This window comes from Pelmatolapia mariae, linkage group LG4 (assembly GCF_036321145.2).
Source record: "Pelmatolapia mariae isolate MD_Pm_ZW linkage group LG4, Pm_UMD_F_2, whole genome shotgun sequence".
Taxonomy (NCBI): Eukaryota; Metazoa; Chordata; class Actinopteri; order Cichliformes; family Cichlidae; genus Pelmatolapia; species Pelmatolapia mariae.
The window spans coordinates 16,850,153-16,867,641 of record NC_086230.1 but is presented as its reverse complement, the minus strand read 5'-3'; the positions used below and the strand labels follow the sequence as shown (position 1 = coordinate 16,867,641).

The following is a 17,489-nucleotide window of genomic DNA, read 5'->3' as shown; positions in this document are numbered from 1 at the left end:
TTGGATGTTTGTCAGCAAGAAAACAAAGAACAAATGGTGAATGTAGGATACCTAAAACATGGGCCTCTTTCACATAATGAGAGAAAGAGGCAAGGTGCTCATCGTACCCCTCATTTATTCTTTTTTTTTGTATTTAAGAGTAAAAGTCAAATAAGTCACTATAAACAGTGAAAATATTATGTTTACAAACATTATAAACATTGCATGCTTTATCAGACATAAAATGAATGCCAGAATTCAAAACAAAAAACAGGCCCATGCTATCACACTTCCTTATCTTAATAGGGAGGCTGGCACCTTCCTAAAGGGTAGCAGCTGGTCTGGACTCCACTGGCAGACAAAAATAGCGTAGTGAAGTGACGTCTAGTGTTGGTGTATGTGTGTCCATGCATCATCATGTGTGCTTGAATGTCAGTATGGAAAAGATTAGATCAGTGGAGGGAGGGGCAGAAATGTTTAGGTATTGTGATAGCAACACTGTGTGTGCTTTCAAATAATTAAAATGATCTAATCTGCACGTGCTCATTTGGCGGCAATTATTTTTCACAGTATTGTATGCCACTGTGCATCTGTGTACGTACAGTACAGTATGTGTGTGTGTGTGTGTTAGTAAGTGTGATTTCTGCCACTAACCTAATTCCAAAAGGGCATACAGAAACGAAATACTGCAATACTCTCACACCCCTTTGTTATTCTTTTGCTGTATTCCTGTCCTGCACTCTTAGTCTCTGCCCCCACCCCCCCCACCCCCAACCATGTTGTTGTTTCCCTCCCCCTAATATGCCCTGCCTCCTTCTCTCCCTTTTATTCCCCACCACTCACTCCTTTCAATCATGTCTGTGCCCACAGGACAATTTCTTTCTTTCTCTCTCCTTTTTTTTTTACTCTCCCTCTCTTTCATTTTAACTCTCCATATATTTCCCTCCTCCCTAACATGCTGGCTCTCGCTGTCTGTGTCCTCATGCTGACGCAGCATCTCTCTTTCCTTGTCTCTCCCTCTCATTCGATATTGAATGGAGATGGCATGATACAGATAGGGATGACTGATGAGCGTGCTCGGTAAGACAAAGGTGGACTGAGGAGGGATAGGAAGACGGTGGGAGAAACTAAGCGAAAAGAAGGGAAAGCAAAAGGGCAGAAGACAAGAAAACAATCTGGGAGATGACTGGAAGCGGGGATAGTCATATGCGAGCACAGAGTTGTGTGAGAGAGGAGGCTTAACAGAGTAAGCTGGAAGGTAATATAGGCAAGGGTTTTACCGAGGAAGAGAGGAGGCAGGAGAAAGCAAACATAAGGCCTCTGTGGAATACTGTGAGTCTCGAGCCACGCCTCATTTATTTATGGGAAATGGGTGCAGTGATTTATTGAAATCATTTACGAACATATATGGACATACAGTAGACGACACAAAAATAGAGTTAGTACAATTCTAACAAGCGTGAAAGTCAATATTTGGTATAACCACCTTTATATTGTATTGGCAGTGTGTTTGAGATACTTTCCCGGTGTAATTCCATTAATTTTGACAAGATCTGCAGCACCACTTGTTGGAATGCAGCTCCAAACCATGACAGAGCCTCCACCATGTGTTACAGTAGATTGTAGTAGCTGTAGACACTGTTTTACCTCTCTCTTGAAGTCCTCTGTACATGTTAATGATTACTTGTAGCAAAACAATTGTCTCAATATGGCAATTTTTTTCACAGATTCTGTTAGTTCTGTTAGTAACAACGTGCCTAAAGATACAATTTAAAATTGATTCTTTGTTAAGTTGTCTGTTATGTATAGAGACAACACTTGTTCATCTCTTAAGTTAGGGCCGTTAATGCTTGAATGATTCACAGGTCAGTGTTAAGTGGCTTAATAAACAAAATAGTTCCACTAAAAATGGTCGTGTACAAGGACTGGAGTGGAAATAAGGGAAAAAGCAGCCAATATCCAAAAAGCTTTGAAAGACCTTAAGAAAACCTGGTAAAAATAAATCTGACTCATTGGAAGAATACAGAAATAAAGGAGTGATTCAAGGTTTTTTCACATGTTTTTGCAGATATATAGATATGTGTGTGTGTGTGTGTGTGTGTGTGTGTGTGTGTGTTTATGTGTGTGTGTGTGTGTGTGTGTGTGTGTGTGTGTGTGTGTGTGTGTGTGTGTGTGTGTGTGTAATTTGGCCTCAGTTGTGGCCTCACTTACCTTTACTTGGCGAGACTGCTGTCCCTATTACAGTGTACATACACATACACATGCTGAATGTCAGTAAATCACAGCCCAGTTTATCTATTGCTTTTATTTCAATCAATAAAATATGAAATTTCTCTCTCTCTATCTATATATATATATAGCAATTTAGGAAGGAGGATGATTTACCATTGAATATTTGAGTCATTTCAAATAAGTCATTTACTTATATCCTGGTTTTGCACCATAAGTATCTGTGTATTTTAAAAATACCTGTCTCTGTGATTATTTCACTTATAAGATAAGATAAGATAAGATAAGATAAGATAAGATAAGATAAGATAACTCTTTATTGTCATTGCACAGTAATACATAGTACAATAGTACAATGAAATTGGAAAACTGTCCTACGTCGGCATTACATATAACACAACACGACACGATACGACACATCACAACTCAACACAAACAACACAACACAATATAATAACTTAGTAATAAAAAAGAAGAATAAGTGTATTTGTATTGCACACTGTTATTATTGCACATTAATTATTATTGCACCTTGTTATAAATATAAATATTATTATTATTACTGTTTTTACCGTTGTTACCTCCCCTCCCAAAAAGTCCAGGTAGGTAGCCAGTCAGGTCAGCTATTTACATTGATTAGGGCTATTGCCCTGTTGTAAAAGCTGTCCTTGAGTCTATTTGTTCGGGACCTCAGCAGCCTGAACCTCCTGCCAGACGGCAGCAGCTTAAACACCCGGTGTCCTGGGTGTGTACAGTCCCGTAGGATGCTGCGTGCCCTCTTGAGACAGCGAGTGCTGTACAGGTCCTTCAGGGAGGGAAGAGGATGTCCAATGATTTTTTGGGCCATATTGATGACCCTCTGGAGTGCCTTTCTGTGTGCTGTGGTGCAGCTGGAGAACCACACACTGATGCAATATGTCAGCACGCTTTCAATGGAGCAGCGGTAGAAGACGGTCAGCAGCTCCTTCTTCAGGTCCATTTTTCTGAGGATTCTCAGAAAGTGGAGACGCTGTTGGGCCTTCTTTAAAACCGCAGAGGTGTTAGAACTCCATTGGAGGTCTGTGTCTATGTGCACACCCAGAAACTTGAAACTGGAGACCCTTTCCACACCCTCTTCGTTGATGCTGATAGGCTGCAGCTCAGACTTCCTTCTTCTGAAATCAACTACCAGTTCTTTTGTCTTGGTGGTATTGAGGTCCAGGTTGTTATCTACACACCAATCTGACAGCCTCTGAACTTCAGCTCTGTACGCCGTCTCATCTCCCCCAGAGATGAGCCCCACCACGGTGGTATCATCTGCAAACTTGATGACTGCGTTGTCTGGGTGGGTACTAACAAAGTCATGTGTGTACAGAGTGTACAGTAGGGGACTCAGTACACAGCCTTGTGGAGAGCCAAACAAACACATTGCCTGAGTAAGAAAGAGCCAATCTTTAGTGCCTTGGAATCCAATACATGATGCAAATGTGCCAAAACCAAAATATATATATATATATAAAAAATAGTAATGTAGTCCTATAGTCTAATGTAGTGCAAACAAAAAGACAAAAATATTTTGTCTGAGGTAGTGCTTCTCTTGACTTAGCACTACATCTTCATTGGTGATCAAATGGAGCTGTTAAGGGAGCCACTGTTTATGTTTAGTTGCTTTTACACTTTTCTTAACTTCAATCTCAGACATTAAGAGAGATTTTAGACACAAAAAGTTGTATTACCCTGTTAAATTACACTGTCCAAATACCTTAACAGATGGACAGGACTGATAACGTTTTCCTCCAACATTAGCGTTATTATTTTATATTTCGCCCTGGCCACTAGCCGCTGCCATAATGATAACAGAAGACTAATGTGGCTAATAGATATAAAGGTTCAGGTTACTTTATTCGTACCCGTAGGTAGGTTTGGTCTGCAATAAGTGAGTCATCCATCCTGACATGCACATTTTCAAAACAAAGCCAGACAATAAACAGCTGATAAGCAAAATAAATAAATAAAAGATAACAGAGAATTCACACAGCGTCATGTATTTATTATTTCATCAAATTGCTAAAATGAATGTGTGCGCTAGCCAGCTTAACATTTATGACAACTGTTTAATACTTCAGTGTTGTTTAAACCTGTTGAAATATCAAATACTTAATTAGCTTCTAATAAGTGGAGGAATTGCACGTGTGTCGTGATCAGTATAAAATATGGACCCAGCTATCAGTGTCTGATGTCGCATTTTGAAGCCTCGAAATGAGCGTTTCACAACTGGCATATGTAAAGATGGCACGGCTGCTACCAATACTGCTGCAAATGAGTAACTTACCTGATTTTATTGATTAGTATCCAAGTATTGATTTTTCTGACAGTCCAATTGCACACACATAACAGAAACATACAGACACATTTGGTTTTTGCATACATCAGCCTTCTTCTCTCTTTCTGCTCCTCTCCCTTCTCTCTCTTTCCCCTTTTCACTCAGCTACATTCATGCACTGTCACGGATTAACACATTCACATGTGTATACATACATTTATATGCATAGCTGGGAGCAAGGAGGCTAACTGAACAGCGCCTTGGGTTTTCTGGTAATGTGTGAAAAGTGGTCAAGCACATGCACACGATCTCAGCACACATAGACACTCACATACATTTAACACATGATGAATGTTCTATAAATAGCTTCTTCGCCCTTTCTGTCTTTTCATTGTTCAGTTTTCCCCTCCCACCCCTGCCATGGGAATGGCTGCTCCCAAAGGAAGCATGAAAGTAGGGAAAAAAGGTGACGAAGAAAGGGAAGGAATAGATTTCGAACATGCCTTTTGTGTATATTTATACACAGTGTGATTTTTCTACTTTAGTTACTTTTTTTGGTCCTTTGATCACTGATTCCTTTAAATGTAATAATTTATCCCATGATTTTAATGAGACAGAGGCACTAACTTAGGAAGACACGGCCTGTGTGTGCATTTGTGTGTCTGGATGCGTGGGCGTGTTTGTGTGTTAGAGAAAAAAGAACGATTTAGATATATGTAATAAGGTACTCCCTCTCTCTCTCTCCCTATCTCTGGCTCAATTTCTGTACTAGCTGCCGGATGCTACGTACGGAGAGCCAAATGCTGATGCCACAATAAGCCTCAGTCAGTGCCCAGGCATGTTATCATCAGTGATGGGAATAACGGCGTTACAAGTAACGGCGTTACTTTTTTCAGTAACGAGTAATCTAACTAATTACTATTTCTATAGTTACAACGCCTTACAGTTACTAACAAGAAAATGCGGTCCGTTACTATTTTTCAACAAATAGACGGTTGAAGCTGTGTTCAGCTTACCGCATCTTATATCAGTTGCATGGAAGTAGCTGTAAGTAATCTGGGCGCTACAGCTTTAAGTGGCTGCGCGCGCTCCCGCAGACGGCAATCGCTTTCTGGCCTACGATCACTTTTTGGTACAACACCTGGAGCTAAGGGGGCAAAACAATGCATGAGTGCTTCTGTTTGACTGAGGAACACTAAAGTAGTCGTGGTAAGCCAATCACATGACCACTTTAAGATGAAAAAGCAACAAGGTGATAAACAATATACGCTGAGTTTTTTCCTCAATAGTTTCGTCACGTTTACTGTCTAAGGACAGCGCTAGCAAGCGCTCTCTGCTTATGAACAACAAACAAACAAAAAACAGCCCTTTCGTGTTGGTGGAAAAATGTACCTTGTCGACCAATCAAAAAAAGATATGGCAACATGACTTTTGGTTGTTCAGGAAGAGGGGGAAGTTTTAGGAGTGACAGCGAGAGAGAGAGAGAAAGAAAAAGAGAGAGAGCCAGTTTTGAGATGTGAGAGATTTGTGACGTTTAGCGTGTTTGGAGTGTGTAGTTAATGTGTTGTCTTGTGTAGTTAGTGTGTAGTGTTGTGGATAGTTTGGTGTTGTGTGTCAGAAAAATGAGGCGACTGCTGTCTCCAGGTAAAAAAAAAAAACAGGAGGAGTGATACACCTGCTGCTGTCAGACCTGCAGGTATCAGGCTGTGATGTTCTCCTTTATAGTGGACAGAAATTATTTTTTTGGAGTGGCACAAATGATTTGTGTGGCGTCTTATTGAATGCAGAACAGCCGGTTGTTGTGTAAATAGTTTGAAATGGTTATAAAAAAAAGAGTAAAAGGTAAATGGCTCCAAATAACTTGTTGTTTGCAAAACTTGTGCATATGATTTTCAAATTGACAATTTATATTTGCATTTAAAGTTATGAAATATGATTCATTAAACATGTTTGTGGTTGTTACAGTAAAAAATATAACTGATTTCTACTCTGATTTAATGTTTTTTGTCTGATTTTAGATCAATTGTGTTAATACAGTATGTCAAAATGAAAACATAACTGTAAATTCAGACACGTGAGGTTGTGCTGAAAACAATGATACCAAACAAGGCAAAGTAAATCGTTTTTAAAGGTGTAATGTAGAGGTAAAATCAAAAGTAGTTAAAAATGGCCAATTATACGGTGGACCCCAGAGGGTTAAAGATTTTTTTTAAAGTAATGCGATAGTTACTTTTCAAGTAATTAATTACTTTTAGTATCTTGTAACTCAGTTACTTTTTTGAAGAAGTAATTAGTAACTATAATTAATTACTTTTTCAAAGTAACTTGCCCAGCACTGGTTATCACACACTTACACAAAAAGACACAGGCTATATTAAAGTGTATCTTTGTTTTGCTTGTCCGTGTGGGTGGCGTGTTATCAGAAAATATACTTAGCAGAACATATTTAACTGACTCATAATGATGGCTTGTGGGTGTGTGTGTGTATTTGTGTGGGTAAATAGTGGCAGAGAGAAGCCAGACTGTGGTCCATTTGAGATAGAGTTGCTATATTTTCTTTTCACACTTGCTTACACTCAGTGAATTCAAACTGCATATATATTTGACCTTCCTTTTGACCTTTCATGTTAGGGTAGGGATGTTTTCTATATTATCCCTTAATTTGCCCTGACGTTTTTAGCAGGCCAGGTAAATTAGCTCAGTAAGTTATAAGTGAATCTGTCCAACAAGGCAGTGCTGCAATTTTTTACTTTTCTGTTGGTGCTGCTCTGTTCTTGCCACAATGGCAAGATGATAATAGCAACTCCTGACCTAGTATGTGTAAATTTGCACATTATTTGTAACACTTTTAAATAACTAGTGCTCTGTTGGATTAAGGCAGTGGTTCCCAAACTTTTTTTTGCTAGGCCCCCCTTTGTTTTACAAGAAAAATACCCCCTGCAATGGCTCTGCGCCCCCCTTAGGGGGCGGGCCCCACACTTGGATACCTCTGGATTAAGGTGTGGTGACTATGGAGTACGTATGAACTGATTGTCATGTTCAAGCAACCAGTTTGAGTTGATCTGAGCTTTTATCTTGTTTAAATGATGCTCACTTGGGCATTTCAGTAAGGGCTTCAGCTGCATCACTCCCGTGTGATAGGGTGATGAGATATTTGTGTTAACAAGCAATTAATGTGGTGGTTTGTGGTTCAATTAAAAAAGATTTGTTCCTTCACTGAACTTCCTCACTCCATTTGAGTGGATGATTCTAGCCACCATCATTGCCAACTGCATTGTCCTGGCTCTGGAACAACATTTGCCTGATGGGGACAAGACGCCGCTCTCAGAACGCCTGGTAAGCTGAATAACCAAGACAAAATTGCACGTGTTATACATGTAAATGCAATTAAATTCAGGTGATAGTTGTATATTTGTGAGATAATTTTTTCTTTGATTTTTTAAATTTTATTTGGCACATGAGACTATTTGCAAAAATACTTCTTCTGAAACTCATTCGCCAACTGCCAGCTAACTTACTTTGTCTTTCTGTGCCTTTCAAACCCTCATAACCTTTCCTGAGTTTCCTCTCTCCTGTCTTTCCACTCCTCCTTTGCTTGTTTTCTCTTTTGTTCTCCCCAGGATGATACAGAGCCGTATTTCATAGGAATCTTCTGTTTTGAGTCGGGAATAAAGATCCTGGCGCTTGGTTTTGCCTTCCACAAGAACTCTTACCTGAGAAACGGATGGAACGTGATGGACTTTGTCGTAGTGCTCACAGGGTGAGTATTAAACAAATGTATATGAGCCAAGCACAGACACATACATACATAATACAGTATGTAACTTTTAGTCAGATCTAAATGTGTGTCTGACTAAACTCAAACATAACAAAGGATTTTCCAACAGCATGTCAAAATCTGTCATGTGTTTTAGTGTGTTTGTATGCATGTATGTGTGCAAGTGTCCTTTTCCTGCTCCTTTGACCTAATGAAAGGCCCCATTCTGGGAAAGGCAGCAGTCAGATCACAGAGCAGAACTGCAGGCAGCCAGCAGCCTGGGTAGTGAACAAATGTCACCACAATATATACAGCGACAGAAGGGGTGGGGAGCACAGGGGGAAGCAGCACTGGAGAGAAGGCAAGAAAAAATGCAGGTGCCGCTACCTCAATAGAAAGAGAGACACAGTAGGAATGAATGGAAAGAGACCATGTAAGAAAGAGGAATGAGTAAATGAGATATTTGATTTGAACATTCAACGAGAAGGTGAAGACGAGGGCAAAGGGAAGCGATGGAATGCAACCTGAAACCTGTCACAGAAACGGTGTCAACAAGGCCGAGTTCAGACATGATGGGATTAAAATGATGGATTTACTATTGCCTTCACTTATTAGATTATATCTCACAGGAAAAGACCAGAGACATTAGATAATAGGTTTGATTGACAGAAATGAAAGACAGAGAAGAGAAGCAGAATGATGGCGTCTACACACATTCAAATGGGTTTACATTTTACATTCTCGCTCATTTGTCTGTGCTAGATTCTGTTTTCCCGACGTATCCATCTGTTAATCCATCATTTAAGCTGACTGTCAAATGTCATTCCTGCTATCCTTCGTGTTTCTTTAAAGACACAGTAAGCCTCTTTTATGTATCTACCACTGCTACACACCAGTGTGACGCTGCAGGCTGATGTGACACAGATGAATGCGATGCATGAGTGATGCATTAACAAACGACAGTGTTTGCATGTCTCACTGTTGATGTTCAACCGAAACGCAAATTAGCTGCAAAACATAAAAACTGCAAAAAAGCTAAAAAACAAAAAAAAAAGGTAAACTGGTTGATAATTTATTTTTGAAATCTATTTAAAAGTTGTTTCTTAACAACTTTGCAAATTCTAGCAGCAGTACAATCACGTCGCTGTTTGGGAGTGGTGGCACAGATTATCGTGTTGAGGGGATTATGTCCACTTGTGTGTGCATGGGGTGAATGGTGGGGACTTCATGGGGTAGACGAAGCAACCGGTGAATCCAGTGATTGCTCCTTTCTGCCCAAATTTCTCTGTCTTGCACAAGGACACCACACATGCACTGAGCAGACACCCATTGCAGCAGTATGTCCTTATGCTTTAATAAGAGCAATCACGAAGCCAAGTTCCTCTCAGCATGGTGCGATAGAGCGACTGAAACAGAGAAGAGAGGTGAGAAGACAAGTGTCAGCACGACAGCAGGAAGTAGTGAAATGCCGAGAGGATAAGGAGGTACAACAGAAGGAAACTAGAATGTCCTTAAAGCTGATCTTCGATTTCTTTTGCCAATTTTTTCTATTTTACCACTCGATCTGTTGGTAGATGATTCTCAAGTGAATTGTCATTGGGGGGAGACAAGATTAGAAAGGAGTGTATCAGGGGGATAGCTCAGGTTGAGCAGTTTGAAGAGAAAGTTAGAGAGGTAAATCTGGACATGTGCATTGGAGGGATCGTGGATATACCAGACAAAGGATGTTGATAATAAAGATGCCAGGCAGGAGGAAAAGAGGAATATCAGAGGAAGACTTATGCAGACGGTTGGTGTAAGAGAAGAGGATGCAAGGGTTAGGATGAGATGGAAGCAGATGATCTACTATGCTGACCCTCTAAAGGGAGCAGCCAAAAGAAGAAGTGTTATCTGATGACCTCAGGGCAATCACTGTTAAATGGCACACATTGAAAAAAAAGCTAGATTTGTTTGAATGGATTATGTATGCACTATTTTATCAGCATATATTAGCCTTGTCGACTACCCTTTCTAAACATAATGGCCTTCATTAATGACATCTATTTTATCCAAGTGGTTTTGTGGCCCTATTTGGAATTTAGTGTCATAAACATGTAGAATTTTATTCAACAATAGCTTGACAAAGAGTTGCAAGACTTCAAGATGGTTATTTATTTGCAATGATTTTTTGTTGACTTCTCAGAAAAGGGGTCAATAAATAACAGCAACAACAAAACAAACAAATTAAAAAAACATCAGCATTAACGAGTGGCGTTTCACAGCGAGTCCATCACTAACAGATGACTGACAAGTGCATCATAAGCAGTCTTGTTCTAGACCTGACAAATCACCCATGAAAATCCAATGGCAATGATGCTGTGCTGAGTGTCTGATACATTATGAGCCACTGTTTTGCAGGTTCAGGTGTGAAGTTAGGGCAACACAGGGGTCAGCACTGTCACCTTACAACAATAATGCTTTGATACAAAGGTGGTGGTTGGTCGAAGCCTTTCTGAGTGCAGTTTGCATGTTTTTCTTGTGTCTGTGCAGGTTTTCTTTGCATACTCTGGGCTGTAGCTGTGGATTTAATTAAAAATGGTGAAAACCTTGTCATTGATTGACAGCTCTGCTTCTCCCCAGTGTCATCTGGGTGTCACCAGCTCCACCCCATCTGCTGCTAAGTAAATTGATGGATGGGTGGATGGATGGATGGATGGATGGAGGTGTGAAATGATCAGATTCAGGGATTATTTCTCAAAGAAACAACCACATTGGTGTATAGCCTAAACAGCAGCCATCACGCTGTAACCCTCCCTGTCAACCAGCTGTGGTGTATAGCAATATTTACCGAGCAGCACATAGTGTACACACATAGTACATTCCCATGATGCATTGAGGACGCTGCCTGCAGTCAATACATTTTGCACACACGTGGCGCACTCGTTCTTTGTTGTGCTTTCTATGAATGGCCAGTGTGTTTTTAGCAGTCCAGCTCTTTGAAGATGAAAGGCTACTTGGCCTTTCTATCAACCTTTGGTGGAAACCTTTGATAACACAGTGACCACATGGGCGCGCGCACACACACACACGCCCAGACATTTCCACTTCAAACATTCTTTTCCGTGTCCTGCTCGCCCTCCCTGCACTTGCTGGCGCTCTCTTCAAACACATACAAAGACAAACACACAAATAGCACTTAACATGTCTGAATACATCACCGAGATTAGCTATTTACTCTACGGTCTTGTTCCAAGTCGTCTCATTTGTGGGTGTTGACCTGTGTGTTGTAGTTAATTGTCAGAGTGGCTTGACAGTGAAAATAAGCTGGTTGGGTTTGTTTGTTTGTTTTTCTACACCCACTATTGATTATTAGCCTAGTTACATTTAATTTACAGCTGTTCTTGCATTGCATCCTCCTCTTTCTTTTGCTTTCCTGTACCCGTGTTAGGACTTGATTAGATTCAACAGCTAAAAAGAAGCATAAAAAATGAATGAAGCTAGAACGGCTATTTCAGTCATTTGTAATAGATGTTATGGTTCTTTCGTAAATGTCAAGAATGCATAGCCTCCTCCCTGCAACTCTTCCATAGACTCCAATATTATAATGGCTCCCAAAATTCGTCTGAAAATCAGAAGTACAGGCTGTCTTTACACTGTCACCACATCCATATAATAAACTCCACAGGCATGAAAACTGAGAATTTTTTAGACTGGACATTGCTGGCGCTTACGGTGAAAGAATTTTGTCAATACGACTTGTAGTTTTTTCTTGGGAAGCATTTGTTTCGGGGTCACTTTTCTGTTTATTTAAAGCAGCAGAAGAGAGGCACATGTCTGTTTGTGTGTGTGTGTGGTGCCACTGGGTGCAGTCTCTATAGCAACCAGGCTCACACCTGTCTGCTTAACGAGCTCTGTCTGCCACTCTGCCAAGATTAATCTTAAAAACTTCTTTCAACTGCTGCTGTGTCCACAGTTTTTGCTCTACAGCTATCATTTTACCCTGAAAACGTAGCCATCTTTGTTCTCTTTCCAACAGTGTGTCTTTCAAAGCTCAGAGATGTAAACATTTTGAACTGTGTGAATCCAAGTAGATGGATAACCTTCTAACCGACCCATATAAATACACTGTATTTTTAGTCAGGAGTTTGTCTCAACAGCAGGAAAGACCCCACTTGTTAAATCTCTCCTGTCATCGCATTTTGACAACAGGAACATAAAGAACACACTGTTGTGTAGAACAATTCCTTGGGATCATTGCGGTTCAAAACTGATTTTGACAGGACTTAGGGTCTTCGATTTAGAAGCAGTTTTTCAACACCTGCACCAAGGCAGATTTGACAGGGTTTTGCACACTGTAATAAGTATATCAGTAGTTAGTGTAGGCCAACTGGATTGAGCAATCTGGTTGTCCCATTAAATTGAAGCTTATTGTTCATTGGTGGATTTGTCTTCTGCACACAGGTGGTTCAGATCTGGGCATTTGAAGTCAGATGATGACTTTTAGAATCATCTTTTCTGACTGGACGATCAAAACTTACAGGATTTACCTGTCTTTAGTGGATTTTCCCACATTTTAATCATTCAGTGATTTAAATAATATGAGGTTTCATTATTCATTCAGATGTTTTATGACTCTGAATTTTCTTTTGTCGTAACTCAGGTTTTCCTAATTTACATTTTAAACATGTTAAGCTACTTTTCAACTTTTTATGTGTGAACGTCAGCTTTCAACAGTTCTGCACTTTTGTTTTCAGGTGAAAAATTCTGTATTTTTCAGCTCATTCAACATTTTTAACTTAACATTCAGCAATTATTTCATTTCAGCTCAAAACATTCAGCTATCAGCAACCACACTGCAGTTTCTTCAGAAAATGCATTTTCTAGTTTTCATTGAGAGCTTCCTGAGCCGAATTGTGTAATACTCCACACAGAAAGGACCGAGCTGGCCAGAAACCTCCATGCTCTGAGGTGACTGTGCTACCCACTGCAAAACTGCACCATCTGTAAGGAGTATGCCTTCCTGTTTAAAATGTGTTTTGAGGTTATTGCAATTTCCTGCAGCTTTAACATTCAGATAATTAAATACTGTCTAGGGCGGTCTAGAGGTACTACCTCCCCATTTTAAAAAAAAAAAATGTGTCTAGAGTTGTGCTTACCAGACTAATGCAAAGCTGTATGTGATGCTTTATTCCCACAGTTTACAATTTATTAAAGGGAATTTCATTATAAAAGAGGAAATGAATGCAATGAAAATGTATGTGCAGTCTAAGCAGAACTGTCAAAAACTGCTCAAATGTCCCTCTCCACTGTCACTGCCACCAGCTCTTTGAGGAACGAGGGGCATACCAATGTGCTTCCAAGCCAGCTGAGAAAAATGTTCTTTCCCGTGTGTCTTGGGTCTACCCTGGGGTCTTTTCCCTGTTGAACATGCCCAGAATAACTCACCTAAGAGGCCTCTAAGAGGCATTCTATTCAAATGCTAAACCCACCACAACTGGCTCCTTTCTTGTGTAGGACAGTGGCTGTACTTTAAGCCCCTTTTGAGTGACTGCGCTACTCACCCTATCTCTGAGGATCAAGCATTTTGTGTGTATCTGCAATCCTTTTCTCCACATTGCCATAGGTGAGAATAGAAACCCAGATCAGCCAGTAAATTATCAGCTTTGCCTCCTGGCTTTGGTCTCTTTTCCCTACAATGGATCTCCCGGCCCACCTGCGGGAGGAGACGTGGGCTCTTGTGAATTCTGGGAGAAATTCTGGGTGTCAGCTGATCGTCGAGGTCTGATTGCTGGCTCAAGAGACACTTAACATTTTATTGATGTTATAAAAACATTCAAGAGCATACTGGTGCATTTAATGCAAAATATTTGAATCATAGTCACAGATGCAACCAAGGAGACAAGGACAGATAACAGGAGAGCTTGGAGCAGAGATGGTGAGATTCAGTCAGTGATGTGGACAGAGATATTTAGCTGGATTTTAGCTGAAGTCAGCAGGAAGCTGCAGAGGGAGATAGCAGGGATAAATGTTGTTTGTATAATGCGTTGGATTCTCATCAGAAGTGGAGAGATGAGGTTTTTGTTATAGCGATGTTGCTTCATCTGATTCCCCTTAACCATTTGCTCTCCTTTGCTTAAATGCAGGTGTGTGTGCATTCTGTGTGTGAATTTAAAGATGTACAGTAGAGAGCTTCTGTTCCTGGCAGGGAAGAAATTGTTTTCCATTGATTATTCCAAATGACCCAGTTTCCATTGTGCACACTTGAATAAAATTATTTTCTCTCAGTATGTTTAAGCTTCAACCAACACCCATTTGCTGTGCAGATGCGTGCATCTGTGTGCATGGGTGTTTTTGCATGTATCGGTGTGCAGATGTGCAGCACTGCATGTAAGCTGCAAAACATTTACATTAAATAGAAAAGAAGACGAAAAAAACAAAACAAAACAAAAAAAACAATCAATCTAGCTCCTCCCTTGGCCCTGTTACCAAGGTGATACAGAGATTCTATCAATGAGCCAAGGTCCCTGTTGCCATGGAAACACTTATGAATGAGAAAGGACCCGGTAACCGTGGAGACAGTGTGAATGAGGAACTGCCTCATCGGTTTGACACTATTTGTGATGGCAGATGAAATCACCATCATGTTATTACCATCATCGTTGTTACTATCGCCATCACAGTCATCATCATCATCATCATCATAGTTCATTATCGTTATTGTCCAGTCATCAGTGTTGTTAATGTTTTTTACTGTAATCATAGTCACATCACAGAAATAATAATTGGATTTGTAATCGCAGGTTGGTTTTTTTGGCAAATAGTTTCTGTACTGCGGTTCCAAAAATACTGACACAGGTACACGTGTTCATCTTTTATATGTAAATGTAAATGTGTTTCTTCATGTCAGCACACAGATGTTTTTGCAGCATGATATACAGGTTTTTCCTTCTATGAAATTCCACTATTCTCCTTTTTATATCAACACAGTTCAGTTTAGAGGGTAAATATTCCAACTGAGCCACTGTTCTTTTTGCCCTTACATTTAAAATCAGTATAGCATCTATCTAACTCACTCTTTTCCCCCCAGTTGCACTTATGGTAAATGTTTTTTTCCCCTTGTGCAATACATACTGCAAATTTACCATCCTCGACTACATCATCTTCATCTTCCCTTCATGGCTATCCTAACTTGCATTAATGTAGCACTCTGTTGTTGCCAAGCATCTTTCAGGCTAATGTATCCTTGAGCAAAACACTAAATCTGTACTTGCTTTGTTGGTCATCTTGCGTAGCAGAGGGCAGCTTGGTCATTTCCTGGTAAAGCCGCGTTTTCAGCGATAAAACTCACTGTTTTTTTTTTAATGCAGAAAGCATAGTAAAGCAAATTATTATTATCATTAGTAAGATGCCAAACTACAGTTATTTACTTGCATTGCTGAACAGAAAAATTAGTTGAACGTTAAACTTGATTAATTCCGGGCTTTCAGATGAGTCCAATGAGTGTTCTGATTAATTAAAATATATATATATATATATATACTCTTTTTTGCAATACCTAAATACAGTTTCTGCAACTTATAGGTTGAGTTCCCATTAATATAACACTGAGTATTATCTCTGTGTGATATCTGTTCTTTTAGAAATATCATGCAGCTGAAGTGCATTAACGTCTCCTACTAAACTAGGATCCTCTCAGTTACAGGTCAGCGTCTGATGAGGCATTTGATATCACACAATGTCATTACAAGGACCCCAGCCTATACACTCGTGATGAAGCACCAACCACTTGGGGGGTGGGCTTCCTGGTAATACAATACCACATTCAAAACCACAACCACGCATACCTTCAACCAAAAACCCGGAGTTGGTGTCAGTTTTCCCTTCTATTCAAATGTGAAGGAATCAGGCAGACCTTAAACCTGTGATTAAGACTGCAACGTCACTAGGCCTCTTAGAGGAACACAGGCAGGTAGAAATGTGTCAGAGAGACTGGACGAAAGAGAGACAGAGGGAGAGAGATAGAGAAGTAGGAAGTTTGATGATTCACAGTGTGCGTCAGACGATGGGACTGACTACAAGTCTGGCGGCACGAGGGAACATTTTAATCCTCTACTTACCCATACGCACACACACACTTGCTGTTTATGGCATTTATTTTGATGATGAGTGAATATATAGTTGCAGTAGCACACGCTAATATCTGTTTACTCAGAAGAGAAACATCAAACATGTAACAATAAATAAGCAAGTCATAATCTTTCTGTTTTTCACTCTCTTTTTATTTCCTTAATCCCGTTCCTTCCCTCTCCTCTCCATTTCCCCATCTGTCTCCTTTTTCGTTGTCTAGTCACTCTCTCGTCTTGATACAAAAACACTTTCCATTCAGCCCATCCCTCTCTCACCCTGATACACTCCTCTGTCTTACTTCACTTGTCAGCTGTATCGATCAGTTCAGCTCTTACAGGATTTACATACAGAGCTCACCCAGTTGTTTGTAATGATCTGGCATGGGTTTGTGCATGTATGAGAAAATGGAGAAATTGAGAAACTGCGAGGTTGACAGACTTTGACAAGCTCGGCTAGCTTAAATATTGATTCTCTGTGCTCACTTTGGTGCATTTGTCTTTTTCCCTTTAGAATTCTATCCACTGTGGGCTCACAATTCGACTTGCGGACACTCAGGGCTGTGCGAGTATTGAGGCCTCTCAAACTGGTGTCCGGTATTCCCAGTAAGTCGATATTCTTCATCTGAGAAAAATTTGAAAAAAGGCTTTCTTCACCTTTACCTTGAACCACATCTTTGTCGTTGCTTAACAATTGAGAAAGCGATAAGTGCAGAACATCTTTGAGGATCAAAATAGCATGGAGAAGCATTTTGTGTCAAGGTTTTATGCAGCTTCTGTGTTGCTCTGCATAATGCAACAACAAAAGTGGTACTTCTGTGCACACTCTGCTCATTTTTTAAATGTTATAGTGGCAGTAATGTTCCAGCACTACTGCCACAGCAGTGTTATTAATAGCCTGTTCTTCACTATGGGCTTGAACAGGCATACCAGGGCTTACTCATCATAAAAGTCACTTGGGTTTCTATGAAAACCCAATTAGAGCATCATACCAGTAGGTGCTACAATATATATGTTTATGGTTTATTTCACTTCAGCTTAACATGTAAAAGTTTAATGATTGGGTATAAATGTGTAATTAGGATATTCAAGTATTTCTTTACAGAAAGGTAGCTTAACT

At 40.0% G+C, this 17,489-nt stretch overlaps 1 protein-coding gene across 9 annotated transcripts in view; it reads left to right on the top strand.

The window, feature by feature from the left end:
* Positions 1–17,489, top strand: part of cacna1aa (calcium channel, voltage-dependent, P/Q type, alpha 1A subunit, a) — an 85,066-nt gene that overhangs the window by 14,852 nt on the left and 52,725 nt on the right. For all 9 annotated transcript variants that reach the window (XM_063471642.1, XM_063471639.1, XM_063471635.1 and 6 more), the window contains exons 2-4: positions 7,741–7,846; positions 8,131–8,270; positions 16,884–16,975. In XM_063471642.1, coding sequence (XP_063327712.1) covers positions 7,741–7,846; positions 8,131–8,270; positions 16,884–16,975 — 338 coding nt within the window. The remainder of the gene's footprint in view (positions 1–7,740; positions 7,847–8,130; positions 8,271–16,883; positions 16,976–17,489) is intronic.